The 17,375-nt window shown below is 48.7% G+C and overlaps 1 protein-coding gene across 8 annotated transcripts in view; it reads left to right on the forward strand.

Annotated features, from left to right (window-relative positions):
* LOC142592566 (putative phospholipase B-like 2) overlaps window positions 1-17,375 on the forward strand; it is a 137,600-nt gene that overhangs the window by 107,622 nt on the left and 12,603 nt on the right. For 4 of the 8 annotated variants that reach the window (XM_075704087.1, XM_075704085.1, XM_075704086.1 and 1 more), the window contains 2 exons: window positions 1,563-1,715; window positions 7,796-7,955. The exons of 1 other annotated variant lie outside the window; for it this stretch is intronic. In XM_075704087.1, the coding sequence (XP_075560202.1) occupies window positions 1,563-1,715; window positions 7,796-7,955 (313 nt within the window). Of the gene's footprint in view, window positions 1-1,562; window positions 1,724-7,795; window positions 7,956-17,375 lie in introns of those variants that run through there. 3 more of the 8 variants (XM_075704091.1, XM_075704090.1, XM_075704089.1) reach the window with 3 other exon arrangements.

Genomic DNA, 17,375 nt, shown 5'->3' on the forward strand with positions numbered 1-17,375 from the left:
TCCCTCCTAGGAGGGTTAGAACCAGTTCCTGATAAGAGCAGACAAGAAAACACAACTGTCACTCGTCTCGTGGGCCCAAGACGTCGCCCTCACCTGGGAGCCACACTAGGCATACCTGCCCTAACTTCCAACCCTGCAGTGGCAAATAAAGTTGTTTCTGTCTTATATATCACACTCACCCACCTTTCACCATATCATTGCTAAGAATCTGTGTGCGGTGCTCTCTTTTCATCAACACAAAACTCCACCGTGCTTTGTCTAAAGCTAACAGGCCCAACTAGGCCGGGCCCGGATAGTTTTGGTCAAGTTGGGCCAACCTGGGTGTTGAGCCAGGCTATTGTGAGCTGCGCATGTCACTTTAAGACTCGGGCCGAGCTCGCGCCCAAAAAAGACGACTCTTGCGGTGCTCTAATTTCTGCTCTCTTGTCTGTTATCTTACTTGCGCGGGACAAGTGTCCATCTGGAGACTTCTGGCTGTCCGCCCATACAGCACCGTCATTTGTGCCTGAAACCGAGCACCTGTAGGCTCCGTGAATTAACTGTCGAAAGTGATCCCGCCCGCGTCGGGCGTCTTCACCGGATGTTTATCGTCCGCTGTGTCTGTGTACGGGGATAAAGTCTGCAGAAGAGAGAATGTTTAAGTATGCGGCAATACGGAGGTCTCAGAATGAGAACTATGCGCGCTTGCTCGTGCACGGTCAGTTCCGCGAGTGACGTGCGCAGCTTCAACTGAGAAGCGTAGTGCAGGCGAAAGACGCGCAGGAAGAAAACAACAAACCGTTTGCCCTATTTGTCTGTTTTTCCTATCCAGCACGCGGCTCATATTTAATAAATGATGTTACGAACTTGCGCAAATGTTGGTCGCCTAAGCCACTTGTTTGCCTCTTGCTTGCAGCCGTCCTGCACATAGCTAGTTAACTGCTATACTGTGTCATGTGACAATCCATTAACAAAATACTAGCCAGTTTGGGGAAGCTTGTACTGGAGGCAGGTAGCCTACATGTTATGATTTCGCGCTCTAATGCAAAAGAGATATTTCATTTTTTTAGCGGATATGCCCAACGGATTGTCGAAGCCCTTCTTCCCTGTCTGAGGAACATGTTTTATCGTAATAGCAACTGAAGTTTTGTTGTAATATACCACACTTAATGATTGGAGAAAACACTTCACTGATGCGGCCTGACTAGCTCTTACCACAACTTAACAAGGGCTAGGATTTTACACTAAACAAAGGCAATATGTATGCAGGAATAATGTAGCAGTAAGCGAAAACAGTAGCACTATATCGAAACCGAATACACGAAAATAACTACAAAGAGTAAGAAGAAATATCGATAATCCTACAGTAAAAAATTTAAAAATAGCGATATTGGCACATAAATAACCAAAGTTATGTTGTTAGACATTTTACTTTGCAATAAAACATGACGGACACTTGTGTGAAAGTTGGCCCACTCACGAGCACAAAGTGATCGAGCATTAGTAATCGGCTCGCACGTAAATAACCGCAAATTGTAACTACTTATAAGCAGTGTAATTTTGATTTCTCTTGTTTTTCGCAGCTACTTCGAGGACATATTCGTGATAAGCGGTCAAACAGAGCTTGTTGAAGAGTATGGAGATTACTACAGCTACGACAAGACACCGAGAGCAAACATATTCAGGCGATACCACACCAACGTCACTGACGTGGAATCCATGACGGCTCTGATGAGGTAATGTGGTATGTTCTAGCCACTTTCCTATACCAATGGCGATGAACGGCCCATACATAAGTCAACGGAATTGTCATCGATACAGCTGACCTATATAGCGAAATTCAAACGCAGCCTTCCAACATTGAGAACTTTGAGCATCTTACAGTGAATTCGACTGGTTCACCTGCCGCACGTTTTCTTGCTCCGTGTCACAAAAATGCAATTGCACTGGTAAATCAAGAGTAACTTTGAGTTTTGCTCTGATCGATTCGGATCAACTCGCACCGTGACGGAGTGTTCATTGTTGATCCGCCGAGGAGAGACGGATTTCAGCTCAAGCCCGGTGACGCGTTCCCGTCACTTTCGGTTTAGCCGAGTGACTCGGCAGTTTTCTGCTGAAGGTCGAAGTGAAAACGCGATATATGGGACGGATGCGGTACCTAACTTTAGCTGCACTCTCTGCCAGAGCGTATTTATTTTTCGCTGGGCGATGTGAGTTGGGTCACCCCGTGCAGGGTCTCGTTGCTTTCTCGTAGGTTCTGCACACCACTCTAGATTGGCCAGCAGAATTGACTATTATATTTCGTGTGCTTTAGAGAAGATGCAGCGGAAGTGAGAAACCCAGAAGCGGCATAGACGGGGGCGTGCTATTGATTGCATTCTTCAGTAATGCATCATCCGTAGCGATGAACGTAAGGGTCATGCGATAACGACTCATACAGTGAATAAATAAATTTCACCAAGCACTTTTTATTTCGCGACGTTAGGTGCATGTTGTGAATTCGGATTCTCGGACAGTCAGGCAACATATCTATGCATATGGATTGAATGCACACAACCGCTCTACGTTTAACTCCCTTCCGGCCACGCAAGACGCCAACGTTCTTCGTTGACTTCACTGTTAGGAACTTCTAAGCACGTGCCCGCAGCTCAGAGAGGTCAATGTGGGGCAACGCGTTGCTGCGCTTCCTATCCCTGCCACCGCACCTGAACCTCCTGGCAGGCATCTTTACCCCAGCGGGTCCTTCGTAGCAGCTCAATCATTTGCAGGTGTAGACGTACATTTTTTAGTGCCGCTGCCTTCTTGACGAACACGTGATCGCTTTTTTGCAAATTCTTTTCAGAAATTCCCCTGGCGCATTAGAAAGCTAGTTGATGCACCATCAGCTGGGAGGGGGGGGGGGGGTTGCGCACACCCCGCAGCCTACACACTTGACGCCATATTCTGCAAGGTGGTACTCCACCCAACCCGCGACAACCGCTGTTTACTGCAGCATTTGCGATAATATTTTGGCTCATTCCAGTCACGAGTTGAACAGTTTCATAGCTGGTCTAGTCAAAAGGGTTAAGCGGCAGACAGTTTTCCCACTGGCTCAAGTGAGATCATGAACAGAAAAACAGAATTGTTTTCCAGGGGCACCTTCTTAGAAGTAATTATTTTTTTATGGGTGCACCCAACGAGAACGTCGCTACAGCTGACGAGCTGCTTTATTAGCGAGAATGGGGATAGGTGATAGGTATGCGCTGTATGGTATGTTCTGCATGTTCGATAGGTGTACGGCCAGCTTGACTGAGACGGTTACACTTAGGAACTCGGTCACGCCAACTGCGTTCTGAGGGACAACGCAGAGCCACTGTTTCTGCTAGAGCTCTCGCTTCGACCGTTAGGCCCAGCTCGCTACTATTACTAGACACATTATAAAACGCGCAGCCGAGGACGCAAAAAGAGCTACAAATCTGGTGAAATCAAGGATGGAAACTAGGAAAACGAACCCGTTCATCATCTCGGCTTCCTGTAACAATAACAATGTGGTCGCTTATAGATGCCGTCATACATCTCTTCAGTACACGGTGAAGACAGCTGTAAAGAACGCTGGAATGCCGTGGTTCAACGCACGATTGGCGTCTCTAAGCAGACTACAGCGCGCTCTTCTATTTCCAAGCGTGAATCCCGGGTCACAATACGTGCGTGACTTGGACAGTTTCGCCCGCGTTCAATCTGTGTAAGGCTCTGCGCTTCGTGCAATGGCACGAACAAGATCGCCGAGGTGTTTAGCACAAACTGTCCCTTGTTCATCGTTCTGAAGCATTACTGACCCTCACCTGCTTTTTTTTTTATAAGAGGTCTGTAAACTAAGGAAAATGTCACTTGTTGCATTCTTTCTTAGCTACAGGCTAGAAAATTTGAGTTGCAATTTCTGTAGTACCATGTGAATTCATCTTGTGTCACGTGCCGCAATTTATACTCGCCACCAGTTTTGTAGTAATTACTCGAAGCACCCCCTCCAAAAAAATTATTAACTGGCCATGCTGCTGCCAAGGCGCGAAATCTAATCCCACCCTATGGCCATTCATGTGTCCTCACTAATTATGCCTTTATATGAACACAAACCTTTATCCGTATGTGTGCACTCTATCCGTAAACTGCACGCTGTAGAGAAAAACGTCATTACTGATTCTTTCAAGAGGTGCTTCCGCCGCTTTACGATACCTCTTTTTGGATAACGCCTCTGCTAAAATTGTGGTGATGACGGCAACGCGAAAAGATTATTCGAGAAGCGCGCATCATGTTTCTAACGAGTATGCAAAAAAAAACGGAAAAAGAACGGCCCAGCCCTGAACCGCCCGGCCACTGTCCGCTTTGCCGGGCAGTGGTCGGACGCCCGAATCTACGCTTCATCCTCGTATTCTATTCGGTTCGAAAATTTGCGCTGCGAACACCCCTATAAGATTGGTTTTCTCCGTGCGCAGTATAGATGACAATGAAGAGAAACTCAAAAAAAGAGAGAGAGAGCGATGATGCGTAGTGACACCGCAGCGCGTACCGCACACGTTTGCGACGACACTGCCCGTGATGGACGTCTTTGTGTGGTTGTTGTAGCTGTACAACATTATAGTTAAGTGATATTCAGGGGAAATGGAAACATTGACTTCTGTCTCCCTTGTGCCAGGGAGCACATTTCTTGCATCTCGTGACAAAGCCTGCTCGTGCACCATGCGGTCAAGTGGACAGCCCTGTGCAGCATGTCGCCACGGGACAGAATAAAGATCACTGTGCCGAACCGGTTCGCTAATTGCTTCAGTGTTGTGCAAGGATTCGCGAACTGTCGTCAAGTTTTAACGCAACAGCGTTAAGGAGCTCGTATCGCACAAAAGCCGGTGTCGTCGGCGGCGTTGGCCATGAGCGAAAAATCCAGGAAGGCAATTCATAAATAAAAACAACTTGCAAGATGGGCTGGGTGGGAATCGAGCCAGGGTCTCCGGAGTATGAGACGTAGACGCTACCACTCAGCCGTGAGTTCGATTGTTCAAAGCGGGACGAACGCACCTCTAGTGAATGCGGTGTTGCCTTAGAAACGGCTGTAGAAAGTTATACTGTGGTGTATATCGGTAATTATGAGCATGTAAATTACAGAAGTCGCAGTTAAACAAGTAGCGAAGTACGTTTCCACTACATTTCTTCTGCGCTTGGCGCACACGCAGAGCCATCTTGCGGCAAACACTGAAGACCCCCTCCTCGCAATGTACGGCGCTGCTCCGACAGATGGCGCGCCACTCGCCCGCTTCTCCCCTTCGTCTCGTTTGAGCGCATTGAGGCCGTGCGGGCACCGGTGCGAGGATGCCCCAGTACCCTTGCGTTTAATAAGTTTTCTCGCTCTCCCCCTTCCAACTTCCAGTGTGCGTCACTCGAACCCTCGTGTTTAGGCGACGCGGCTCCTGTTTCCGCTCACAGTGCGATTCCTAGGTGCAGCGTCCGATGCGGGACGCCTCTAACGTGATCGCTGCGCCGTAGCGCTTCTGGTGGGGAAAGCGCCCCCTGCGACATGTGCCGTGCTGGTGGCGTGGAGTCATGCGTCTGCGTGGTGCTCCTAGAACAAATAATTAGAAAAAAGTTGTGCTGTGGACTTAGAAGTGTTGTATATGAAAACTATGTCTTTGTGCGACTCAAGAGCATACCGCGTTCCACTCTTGAAGGCGAAGCTTAAGCGTCCTCCAATTTTTATTTCGCCCAACCGGAACTGCACCGGAACAAATTTGGAGCGCGCTGAACGAGCACCTGAACTGAACCGGTACTTCTTTTTATTTTTCAGTTCGACGCCCTACTCCTTATCACTCTAAACTTTGTTGGCCGCCTTCCTGTAGGGTTCTTTTTTTATGCGTTTCCTCGCCGCCTAGTGTTTAGAAATATGTATGGACAACTTGGGTCCCTAATTATGCGCTGGCTGCTGTCTCACCTAGTAGCCAGCTGGAGTGGCCAAGTACGTGCCACCGGGTATCTTCGGCACTGGGCATGCACAACAGAGTTTGTGGCACTGGTTATGTGCGTCGTCTTGGCCAATGTCCCAGATCGGATGTGGTACTGTGACACAAGTGACGTGAAATCCTTAGTGTATTTAGATATGTGTAGTAGTACTTCACTATATAGACACCTATCAATGAGGATTTATTTCTCGACAAGCACCATACATTGCCTACGCTCTCGTGACGCAAAGAGATAAGAGCTACTGGCTACGAGGCTGTGCTAACGTCAACCGCTAACATGAACAAGCTTCGCGTCAGTTAAATTACGACGTTGCGTCCGATGTGCGCGTTTTCATTTTAACACAGTTCGCAACTATACGAATTTGTTCGAAAAAGAGCACAAGGTGTTCCTATCCGTTTCACAGAAATTCGCCTAGGAACTGCGATTGCATCCACCAATATATTCGCCGCGGAGTTGCTGAAGTGTTGCTTAGTCGCTACAGCATATAAAGTTGTATTACATGGCGGATCCTATTTACTACCCACATGGTCATCCCGAACTAATCAGTGCTAAGTTGTACGCAGATGAGACAGAACAACTAAGCTCTTTCAGCGTTTATTTAGTCTTCTATCAACCACTGATCGGAACTGTTTGCCTCTGCAGACAACTATACAAATGAAAATTTACATTTTCTTGGAAAATGTTACTCTTTCCGTAATGTTTCTGTCGACTGTAATATATGTTACTCAATCACAAGGCCTGCACCATTTTTTTCTCTTTCTTTATTTCATTCTTTTCCTTTGTCCAAAATTTTCTAAAGCCTTTCTGCCTCTCCGTCTAATTTCCTGCATAGCAGCATGAATGCAAAGATACGCCGACTAACCGCCCTGCTTTTCAATCAAGGTTTAAGTAGCATGAAACTCCTAGTGTAGCCTATAGGTTCCTGAGGCACCACGCGTTCCCTATATCTACTCACAGTGCAGCGAGCACAAAGAGGTATAAATAAAGTATGGGGTTTTACGTGTCAACACCACCATCTTATTATTAGGCTTGCCGTAGGGGGGGGGGGGGGGGGGGGGATTCCTGATTATTTTAGGCAACCTGGGGCTCTTTAAAGCGCCCTAAATCTAAGTGCACGGGTGTTTTCTGCATTTCGCCCCCATCGAAACGTGGCCGTCGTGACAGGGATTCTATCCCGCAACCTCGTGCTCAGTAGCCCAACACTATAACCACTAGGCAACCACGGCGGGTCATAAAGAGTTGGATATGTAGTAAAGGTCAATGCGCAGTATCGTGTCTGTGTGTGATAGGTAAATGATGTGCTGCCTACTGTTCTGCTATACCGTTGGTGATGCGTGAGGTCTCCTGCGGCAACGAACACGTATCTCTTCATGCGAGGCTTGAGCAGACAGACCGTGTCAAAAAAAACGAAAAAATAATAACATGCACATGCAATGCAGTGTCGTAATATATATGAGGTGAAGCTTGTTTGAGTTCGCGACAAAGTAGTTGCGGATGGCGTAGCCGCTGGCTGTCTGCCTGACGAGGGAAGAAAGTCGATGTGGAGTGTATGCACAGAGAAGTACGATACCTGACGGTGCATGCACCATCAGAACAAACAGCTTTTAGCGTCTGCTTCACTTCTTTCTGTGGACAAAAGAAGACATGTTACGTATGCCACCACCCTAGCAAGTATTTCCAGCTTCTTATAAAAGTAAGCATCTCTCTGTGTAGAGAAAGGCAAGGCCTGTCGAGGTCGCTTTGTCAGCGTTGCGGAGTAAGTTTTTTTTTTTTTCGTTGTGACGTACGTGTGATCCTTTCCAAGACGTTCTTGTTTGTTTTTTTGTTTCTCAAGATACAATGACTACACCCACGACCCGTTCTCCCAATGCAACTGCACTCCACCGTACAACCCAGTGTACGCCATATCGTCCCGCTACGACCTGCTGGACCCGCACGGGAAGTACGACGTTCCAAGAATGTACCCACAGCCAGTCGGTGGTATTGACATGAAGGTATGCGACGATCTGCCGGGTACTTTTCAGTTCAGTTCAGCTTCAGGTTATAGTCCCTACAGGGCTCTTCAACCACTGTGAGCTCGGAAATGTGTTACATTGCTCGAAGGTGTATATTTACAACATAACTTACACGTGCATAACGGCTGCCAAGATGGCGCGGATGATGAGGGCGATGACGATGATGATTATCATTCTTCTAGAGCTTGCACATATCTACGAAAGGAGATCAGACAGGACTCAGGGTGCTCGAACGAAGTAATACTTATAGGAACGATGAATGCATAACGGACAAAATTGAAAAATCAGAGAAGAAATGAATATTTATTACAGAGTACAAACCAGATGAAACCCGACTTACATTTAAGCGACCAAAATAAGCTTCATCCAACACTCTAGGTTGAACCAAATTTGTAATTATAGTATGAATTCTAAGGAAAACTTGGATGAATAGGGTAACTGTACTTTAGTTTGAGTGTAATCCCTCATAGCATCAAAAATAACCTTGTGGCTAAAACATAGTGCTCCTGCCACAGCGGAGAGAGAAGACGAGAACACTCAAATTTTATTCAAGCCTCTACATTGTCTCCATCAGCGTGGGCTTAATTCCACTATTTTCTATCTCGTGGCAGCGATTATCAGTCCACAATGCACCTCCAGGCGCCAGAATTTTTTACTATTGCGCCGCCGCAGTGAATTTACAGGTGTTTGATGACGACTACGTGGCCATCGCATTTTCTCTCTCGTATTCGCTACCCTCCCCAAGGATGCTACGGCAGTGAAAGCTACAGATCATTTCAGAAAACGAGAAGAAAGGCTCTTCTAGTGTTCATCTTTTATCGCACTCCAAGCAATACCTATCGAATGAAACCTTCCGACAAATATGAATACCGCACAGTGAGCAAGGACCCCGTTTCTTTCAAAAAACACTCCGCCGGCTTTCGTCAACAGTTGCGCTAGCGTTCTCGTCCCTCGTCGCTTCAACAATTGAGATATTTCTTTAACGAATATGGCGACTGCGCGCGTCCAGCTACGGCACGTTCCATAAATCGAGAGTGCTTTTGCTACGTAAAACACCAGAATTTGTTTTACTGAGCATCATGAGAATTATTACCCTGTTGGCGTCATATGAACAAGGAGGGACCGGAAAAGCCGTCAGAAAGGAACGGAGCTGTTCTGGCTTTTTTTTTTTGCTTCCTCGTGCGGCGCTGCAAATATCGACAGAGAAAACCATCTCGATATTCTCTACACGTTAATTGCATTTAGTTGAAATCGGTAAAAAAATGTGCAAGATGGTTTAGCGGCTCATTCACAGGCAGAAGCATTGCTTTAAGAGTGTGTTGTTGAAGAGAGATATTGAAGTATGACGCAAGATCGGCTGACAATAGAAACATAAATACGCTTCTGAAAAAAAAATGCAGGTCCCATTGTTTGTGTCGCCATTAAATATTTTCTTGTTGCACGAGTCAAGAACTCTTATGTAATGTAATGATAGGACCGACCATTTTACCTATCGGAAAGTGTACCCGCTGTTTGGATCTGACTGCTGGTACGATCTGTTGGGAACTCGGCGCTGACGCCCGTGGTTGTACCTGGGTCGCAAGCCCCAAGGGTAGCGTTGGCCTGGCGGCCTGGGGTACAACGGGAAGCATCCGAAGGTCCCGGCAAAGCATGAGTCGACTGGTAACAACGAAACAACTTGTTTATTTTAACATCGCAAAGAGTTGGCGGTCAGGTTTGACCGTAGTAGAGAGACGGGAGAGCACTTCACTCAACAGAAGAAATCGGAGCCCTCCTTTTGGCGTCCGGGGGCAGCTGTTTTTATACTCTCGCAGTTGAGGGCAAGAAGGAACCCCTCAAAAGACGAGCACGTGAATGTACAATGGGCTAATGGTGACGCACACTGTCGTAGCGATGCCGTAGCACCATGTCGAGCACGATCTCGTAGCACCCTGTCGTGGCGCTGCCGGTCGGACACAATGACTGTAATGAGAGGATGGTCCCTGCTTTGGCATCGCCTGTTTCGGGCATAATGACTGGAACGAGATCCCTGCTTTGGCATCGCCTGTTTCGGGCACAATGACTGGAATGAGATCCCTGCTTTGGCATCGCCTGTTTCGGGCACAATGACTGGAATGCGAGGATGATCCCTAGGCGGTCGCATCGCCGCAGTCGCGCCTGGAAACACCTGGCGATGAGTGTTGCGGCGACGACGATCGGGCCAAAATGTCTGCCGCCCCGCCGCAGTCGCGCCGGCAAAACCACGTGTCGCAGGCGAAACGCAACAGACCGCCCCGCCGGGGGAAGGAGATCCCGATGGACAGGGGACTGCATCCGCTGTCCGGAGGGATGTCGCTCGATGATGCTCATAACCGAAGTCGGGCGTCCCTCGACGTTTCTTGAGCGCAGCGCACAGAGAAGGCCTCGTTCTCTTGTTCAGGTTCGCACGGGACACTGCAAAGTGACTTCGGGAGAGTTCACATTTTTGTTCTCGTTCCCGGCAAGCGTTAGAACTACGCTGAAACTCAACCGCTCAGTCAGCAAGCACGGCACAACCCTCACTAAGCCCTGCCAGGCTCTTTCCCCTTTTTATACCACTGCCTAGTTCCTTACAGTAGTCTAGCGTCACTCAGAACGCGTCCACAAATTGAAAAATTGCACTAGAAAGCATATCATCACTTTGAAACACTAAACAAAAGCAATATGTTAAAAAAAAATCCTGCCTCAGGAAGAAAAACATCAGTAACAAACAATTTTGAGGCTGATTCCTACGTTAGGGGCTTCGACTTAAGCCATCGGCGTTACCGTTGAGACTCCCCTTTTTGTAACGCACCTCAAAGGAATATTGTTGTAAAGCGAGGCTCCAGCGCAGGAGGCGGCCATTTTTGGGAGAGATGGTCTGCAGCCATTGGAGAGGGCAGTGATCCGTCTCAATGATAAACCTCGAGCCGGCTAGATAGCATGACAATTTCTGAACGGCCCACACGAGACACGCACACTCTTTCTCGGTGGCGCTATACGCCTGCTCACGACTGGACAGCTTACGACTAGCATACAGGACGGGGTGTTCTACTTCTCCATTTTCCCGTTGGCACAGTACAACGCCCATGCCTCGCTCACTAGCATCGCACTGAACAACGAACCCTTTGGAATAGTCTGGCGATCGTAGCACAGGCTGGCTTGTTATGGCACTCTTTAGGGCGCTAAAAGCTCTTTCCTTTGTCTCGTCCCAGACGACTGTTTGAGGCTCTGTTTTTCTTAGAGCATCCGTCAGGGGAGCCGCGATATCAGAGTACCTAGGGATGTACCTCTGATAGTAGCCGGCGACACCCAAGAACGACCGAATATCGGTCTTGGTGCGCGGTTGCGGAAAGTCTCGCACAGCGGCCACTTTTATTTCAGAGGGGCGGCGACGACCCTGACCAATCACGTGACCGAGGTAGACAACCTCGGCCTGTGCTAACTGGCACTTAGGAGCCTTGACTGTCAAGCCCGCTTCGCGCAGGCGGGTTAGCACTGCCCGCAAGTGTGCCATATGCTCAGACCAGGATGCGGAGAATATCGCTACGTCGTCTAGATACGGTAAAGCGAATTCTTGCTGTCCCCGTAACACTTTATCCATGAGGCTTGAAAAACAGTATGGCGCGTTCTTCAAACCAAAACTCAACACTTTAGGACGGAATGTTCCCATTGGTGAAATGAACGCCGCATACCTACTAGCCTCTTCTGTAAGTGGAACCTGCCAATAACCCCTGACAAGATCTAGGGTGGAAATAAACTGAGCGCTACTAACTTTCTCAAGGCGCTCCTCGATGTTAGGGATCGGATAAATTTGATCCTTAGTGATGGAATTAAGCCTGCGGTAGTCGACGCAAGGACGAGGTTCCTTGCCCGGTACCTCAACTAAAATCAAAGGGGAGGTATAATCACTCTCACCTGCCTCAATAACACCGAGCTGTAGCATTTTCTTTACCTCAGCCTCCATAATATCGCTCTGGCGGGGTGACACCCGATACGCCTTGGATCGTACTGGCTCTGGGGAGGTAAGTTCTATATCATGAGTAAGTACAGAAGTCCTACCAGGCCTCTCAGAGAACAGACCTTCAAACTCTTGTAATAGCTGGTGTAGTTCGGTTTTCTGCTCAGGCGACAGCGGTGCTTTACTGATAAGGTCACTAATGACTTGACCGGTGTCTTCCCTGTTCGTCACTGAGCCTAGTCCCGGAAGCTCGACCGGAAGCTCTTCAGGAACGTTTACCATCATGCACACCACTGCTTCCCTTTGTCTATAAGGTTTGAGCAGATTACAGTGGTAAACTTGCTGTGCTTTCCGCTTTCCTGGCAGACTTACCACGTAGTTAACGTCCGACAGTTTCTGAACAATTCGTGCTGGGCCCTCCCACTGCACGTCTAGTTTGTTGTTTAGCGATGTGCGCAATATCATGACCTCATCGCCCACCTCAAAACGACGGGCCCTGGCTGTCCGATCATAATAAACCTTGGCCCTCTGCTGGGCCTTTGTCATTGCTTCACCTGACAACTCCTGTGCCCTTCTTAAGCGTTCGAGGAGCTTAAGTACGTACTCCACCACGACTGGGTCGTCGCCCCTACCTTCCCATGATTCTCGAAGCATGCGAAGCGGAGATCGAAGCGAGCGACCGTACACCAGTTCAGCTGGCGAAAACCCCGTAGCCGCATGCGGCGCGGTCCTTAAAGCAAACATCACCCCAGGCAGACACAGCTCCCAGTCAGTTCGATGTTCAAAACACAACGCTCTCAACACGCGCTTCATGACGGAGTGGAGCTTCTCAACGGAATTCGACTGTGGGTGGTACACTGAGCTGTGTAACAGCTTTACCCCACACCTTTCGAGAAAAGTTGTCGTCAAAGCGCTAGTAAACACTGTGCCCTGATCTGATTGGATTTCCGCAGGAAAACCAACTCGCGCAAATATGGACAGTAGTGCATTAACTATCTCAACTGAGCTGAGTTCTTTAAGCGGCACTGCTTCAGGGAACTTTGTCGCTGGGCAGATCACAGTCAAAATGTGTCTGTACCCCGTGGCTGTTACCGGCAGAGGTCCCACAGTATCAATAACGAGCCGTCTAAAAGGCTCCGTAATGATAGGTACCAATTTCAACGGCGCCCTCGATTTGTCCCCTGGTTTGCCCACCCGCTGACAAGTGTCACATGTCCTCACGAAATGGTCTGCGTCCCGAAAACACCCTGGCCAATAGTACTCTTGCAAGAGACGGTCCTTAGTTTTCTTAACTCCTAGGTGTCCGGACCACGAACCCCCATGTGACAAGCGCAACAGATCCTGACGATAGCATTGAGGCACGACCAGCTGATCGAACTCCACTCCTCTTCGGTCTAGATACTTCCGGTACAGGACTCCACCTCTTTCCACAAAACGCGCAGTTTTCCTGGCGATACCTTCTTTGACATTGCAGCGCACGTTTTCCAGGCTGCCATCCTTTTTTTGCTCGGCTATCAAAGCCGTCCGGCTGACTTTTAGCAACCTATCAAGTCCGTCTGACGTAGGCGCGATGAGCAAATCAGTAGATAGCTCTTCTAACTTTCCCGAATCGGGATTTTCCTCTCCAGTATCTGGCGCCTTCAACGCTACAGACTCAATTTTATTCAGTTCGGGCGTGCTCTGAATATCAGCTTGCTGCGCCTCTGACCCTTTTTCGTTGTTTGATAACGTCGGCCCCGCAACTACCGCCTTTGCAGCGAGCTCCCGAACCTTCGATCTGGTTAAGGCCTGAACACTAGCTTCACCAAACAAAAGCCCCTTCTCGCGCAGGAGGTCATCGGACCTGTTTGAAAATAGGTACGGGTACTGGGGTGGCAGCATAGATGACACTGCCGCCTCTGTCTCAAGCGCTCCGAAAGGTCCTTCAATAAGCACCTTTGCTACTGGCAGACACACGCTATGAGCTTCCACGGCTTGCTTGATCCACGCGCACTCGCCCGTGAACATATGGGGTTCTACGTAAGATGGGTGAACTACATCCATCGTAGCTGCGGAATCGCGAAGCACTCGGCACTCTTTCCCGTTCACGAGGAGGTCTCGCATGTAAGGCTCGAGAAGCTTCATGTTCTCGTCAGTGCTGCCTATTGAAAAAAACACAACTTTTGGTGTTGTTTCCGGACACTGCGCCGAAAAGTGACCCGGCTTCTGGCACGTATAACAAACGCCCGCTCGCCTCATCTCGAACCGCTTTCTGCGTTCGGCTTCGGCTGCCGCCGTCTCCTTAGGTTCGGTCGCACTGCTTCCACTCGCATCCGCACTACGCGTGTTCCCCTTTGCTCTCATGGGTGTGAACTTCGGCCTCTCAAACTTCGAGCCAAATTCACCCTTTTGACCGTCCTTAGCTCCGCGAGCCCGACGCGTCACAAACTCCTCGGCTAGCTCAGCGGCTCTAGCCACCGTACTCACGTCTGGCCTATCCAAGACCCAGTATCGCACGTTCTCAGGTAACCGACTATAAAACTGTTCTAGCCCGAAACACTGCAGAACTTTATCGTGGTCACCAAACGCTTTCTCTTCTTTGAGCCACTCCTGCATGTTCGACATAAGCCTATACGCAAACTCTGTATATGACTCACTTCTGCCTTTCTCATTTTCCCGAAACTTCCGACGGAACGCCTCCGCAGACAGCCGGTACTTCTTTAGAAGACTCGATTTCACTGTGTCGAAATCCTCTGCCTCCTCTCTATCCAAGCGAGCGACTACGTCGGCCGCCTCGCCGGGTAACAAAGTGAGCAAGCGCTGTGGCCACGTTTCCCGAGAGAACCCCTGCTTCTCGCACGTTCGCTCAAAGTTAACCAGGAACAAACCAATGTCCTCTCCAAGCTTAAACGGCCGCATCAGGTCAGTCATTTTGAACAATACTCGTTCTCCTGCACCGTGTGCCTGACTTCCATTACGAGCGCGTTCCATCTCTACCTCGAGACGCTTCATTTCCAAAGCGTGTTCGCGCTCTTCTTTTTTCTCTTGTTGCTCTCGCTCTTTCTGTTCTTTACGTTCACGCTCTTCTTTTTCTTTCTGTTCTTTAAGTTCGCGCTCCTGTTTCTCTTTTTGCTCTTTAAGTTCGCGCTCCTGTCTTTTTGACCTCTCCTCAATAGTCTCAAGGCATTCCGACAGCTCGTCATCCTCAGCCTCTAACTCAAGAATAGCCTTTAGCAGTTCAGGTTTTCTTAGTTTGTCTGAGACATCCAGACCCAACTCTCTTGCAAGCTCCAACAATTTCGGTTTGCGCAACGACTTCAAATCCATGGCTGCTCTGAATGCTGCTTTCTCTACTGCTTATTATTGTCTTGCCGCAAACTAACCCGGCAGCAACGACAACCACAATTACCAGCTCTGTTTCTGACACTAACAAAAGCCTGGCAAAGCTCAGAAGAAGAAAGTCCCGCACTCACCAAACCTCGCAGGCAGGAATTCCGCGCAGTCGTTCCGCTGCAGGCAACCAGTCGTCACACAGGGCTCGTTGCACTGCTCCCGGATCGTCGTTGAGCTGCTCAGCATACAGTCAACTGCATCTCTTCGCTGCTGGCCTCCGTTGTCGCGATCTCACCGCTGGCAGACAGTTGTTTGAAGTCGTAGGCGATCTCACCGCTGCCAACCAGATGTTTGGATCTGACTGCTGGTACGATCTGTTGGGAACTCGGCGCTGACGCCCGTGGTTGTACCTGGGTCGCAAGCCCCAAGGGTAGCGTTGGCCTGGCGGCCTGGGGTACAACGGGAAGCATCCGAAGGTCCCGGCAAAGCATGAGTCGACTGGTAACAACGAAACAACTTGTTTATTTTAACATCGCAAAGAGTTGGCGGTCAGGTTTGACCGTAGTAGAGAGACGGGAGAGCACTTCACTCAACAGAAGAAATCGGAGCCCTCCTTTTGGCGTCCGGGGGCAGCTGTTTTTATACTCTCGCAGTTGAGGGCAAGAAGGAACCCCTCAAAAGACGAGCACGTGAATGTACAATGGGCTAATGGTGACGCACACTGTCGTAGCGATGCCGTAGCACCATGTCGAGCACGATCTCGTAGCACCCTGTCGTGGCGCTGCCGGTCGGACACAATGACTGTAATGAGAGGATGGTCCCTGCTTTGGCATCGCCTGTTTCGGGCATAATGACTGGAACGAGATCCCTGCTTTGGCATCGCCTGTTTCGGGCACAATGACTGGAATGAGATCCCTGCTTTGGCATCGCCTGTTTCGGGCACAATGACTGGAATGCGAGGATGATCCCTAGGCGGTCGCATCGCCGCAGTCGCGCCTGGAAACACCTGGCGATGAGTGTTGCGGCGACGACGATCGGGCCAAAATGTCTGCCGCCCCGCCGCAGTCGCGCCGGCAAAACCACGTGTCGCAGGCGAAACGCAACACCGCCGTGGTTGCTTAGTGGCTATGGTGTTGGGCTGCTAAGAACGAGGTCGTGGGATCAAATCCCGGCCATGGCGGGGGCTATATGCGAGAACTTCCATGTGCTTAGATTTAGGTGCACGTTCGAGAACCCCAGGTGGTCCAAATTTTTAAAGTCCCCCTCTACGGCGTGCCTCGTAATGAGAAAGTGGTTTTGTCACGTAAAGCCCCACAACTTAATTATCGAAAAGCGTACTAACAAATATGCGTGTCATTAATTTTATCCTGAACAACAACGTCAATGTTATTTCAGAGATTGAAGCAATGCAATAAAAAATCGAAATTGCTAAAGGCATGAGTTTTTCGGGGTTACACAAAGCCAAGAACGCAAAAAGAAGCACTTAGGAAATGGTTTACATGGTCATTGAATTTTCGCTTACTAAAAAATGAGCACCTTAATCTTTAGTTCCATAGCTTTCTTTTCAACAGTGTGCCTTCCAAAATGTATACCAGATCAACAGGATTGTTTTTCTCTTGTAAAATGCATTAAGATGTTCTTTTCTGAGTTTCTAAGTACGTCGTTAGAATGGCGTCAGTTCACCACCAATTAACTTCGCTTTGCAGAGCATGACAGCTCTTAAGTCTTTAACAGGAGCGAACAGTTTGATATTGTCAGCATACTACAAAGATAATTTATGAAAACACTTAGAAAAATAGGCCCAAAAATTAAGCTCTGGGGTATACTACGGCTCGCAATATAGGGTTCTGATAAAGTTCCCAGTACACAAAAGCTCTGCATTGATAAAAAGTAGCCCTTAGGAAGCCAACAGGGAGCATATCACTAGCACCATACGTATTTGACTTATGCACTAGAATGTTATGAGTAACGAAATCAAAAGATTTTCAAAATTAACATGCCTAGTCTACCTGATTTATGTCCTCAAGAATAGCTGCAACACCTTTAGGCAATGACATCAGGTTGGCTTCAGTAGATAGCCCAGGCTTAAAACCATGTTGTTGCTGTAGCATTTTGCATTTGAAATGAAA

This window comes from Dermacentor variabilis, chromosome 9, assembly GCF_050947875.1.
Source record: "Dermacentor variabilis isolate Ectoservices chromosome 9, ASM5094787v1, whole genome shotgun sequence".
NCBI lineage: Eukaryota > Metazoa > Arthropoda > Arachnida > Ixodida > Ixodidae > Dermacentor > Dermacentor variabilis.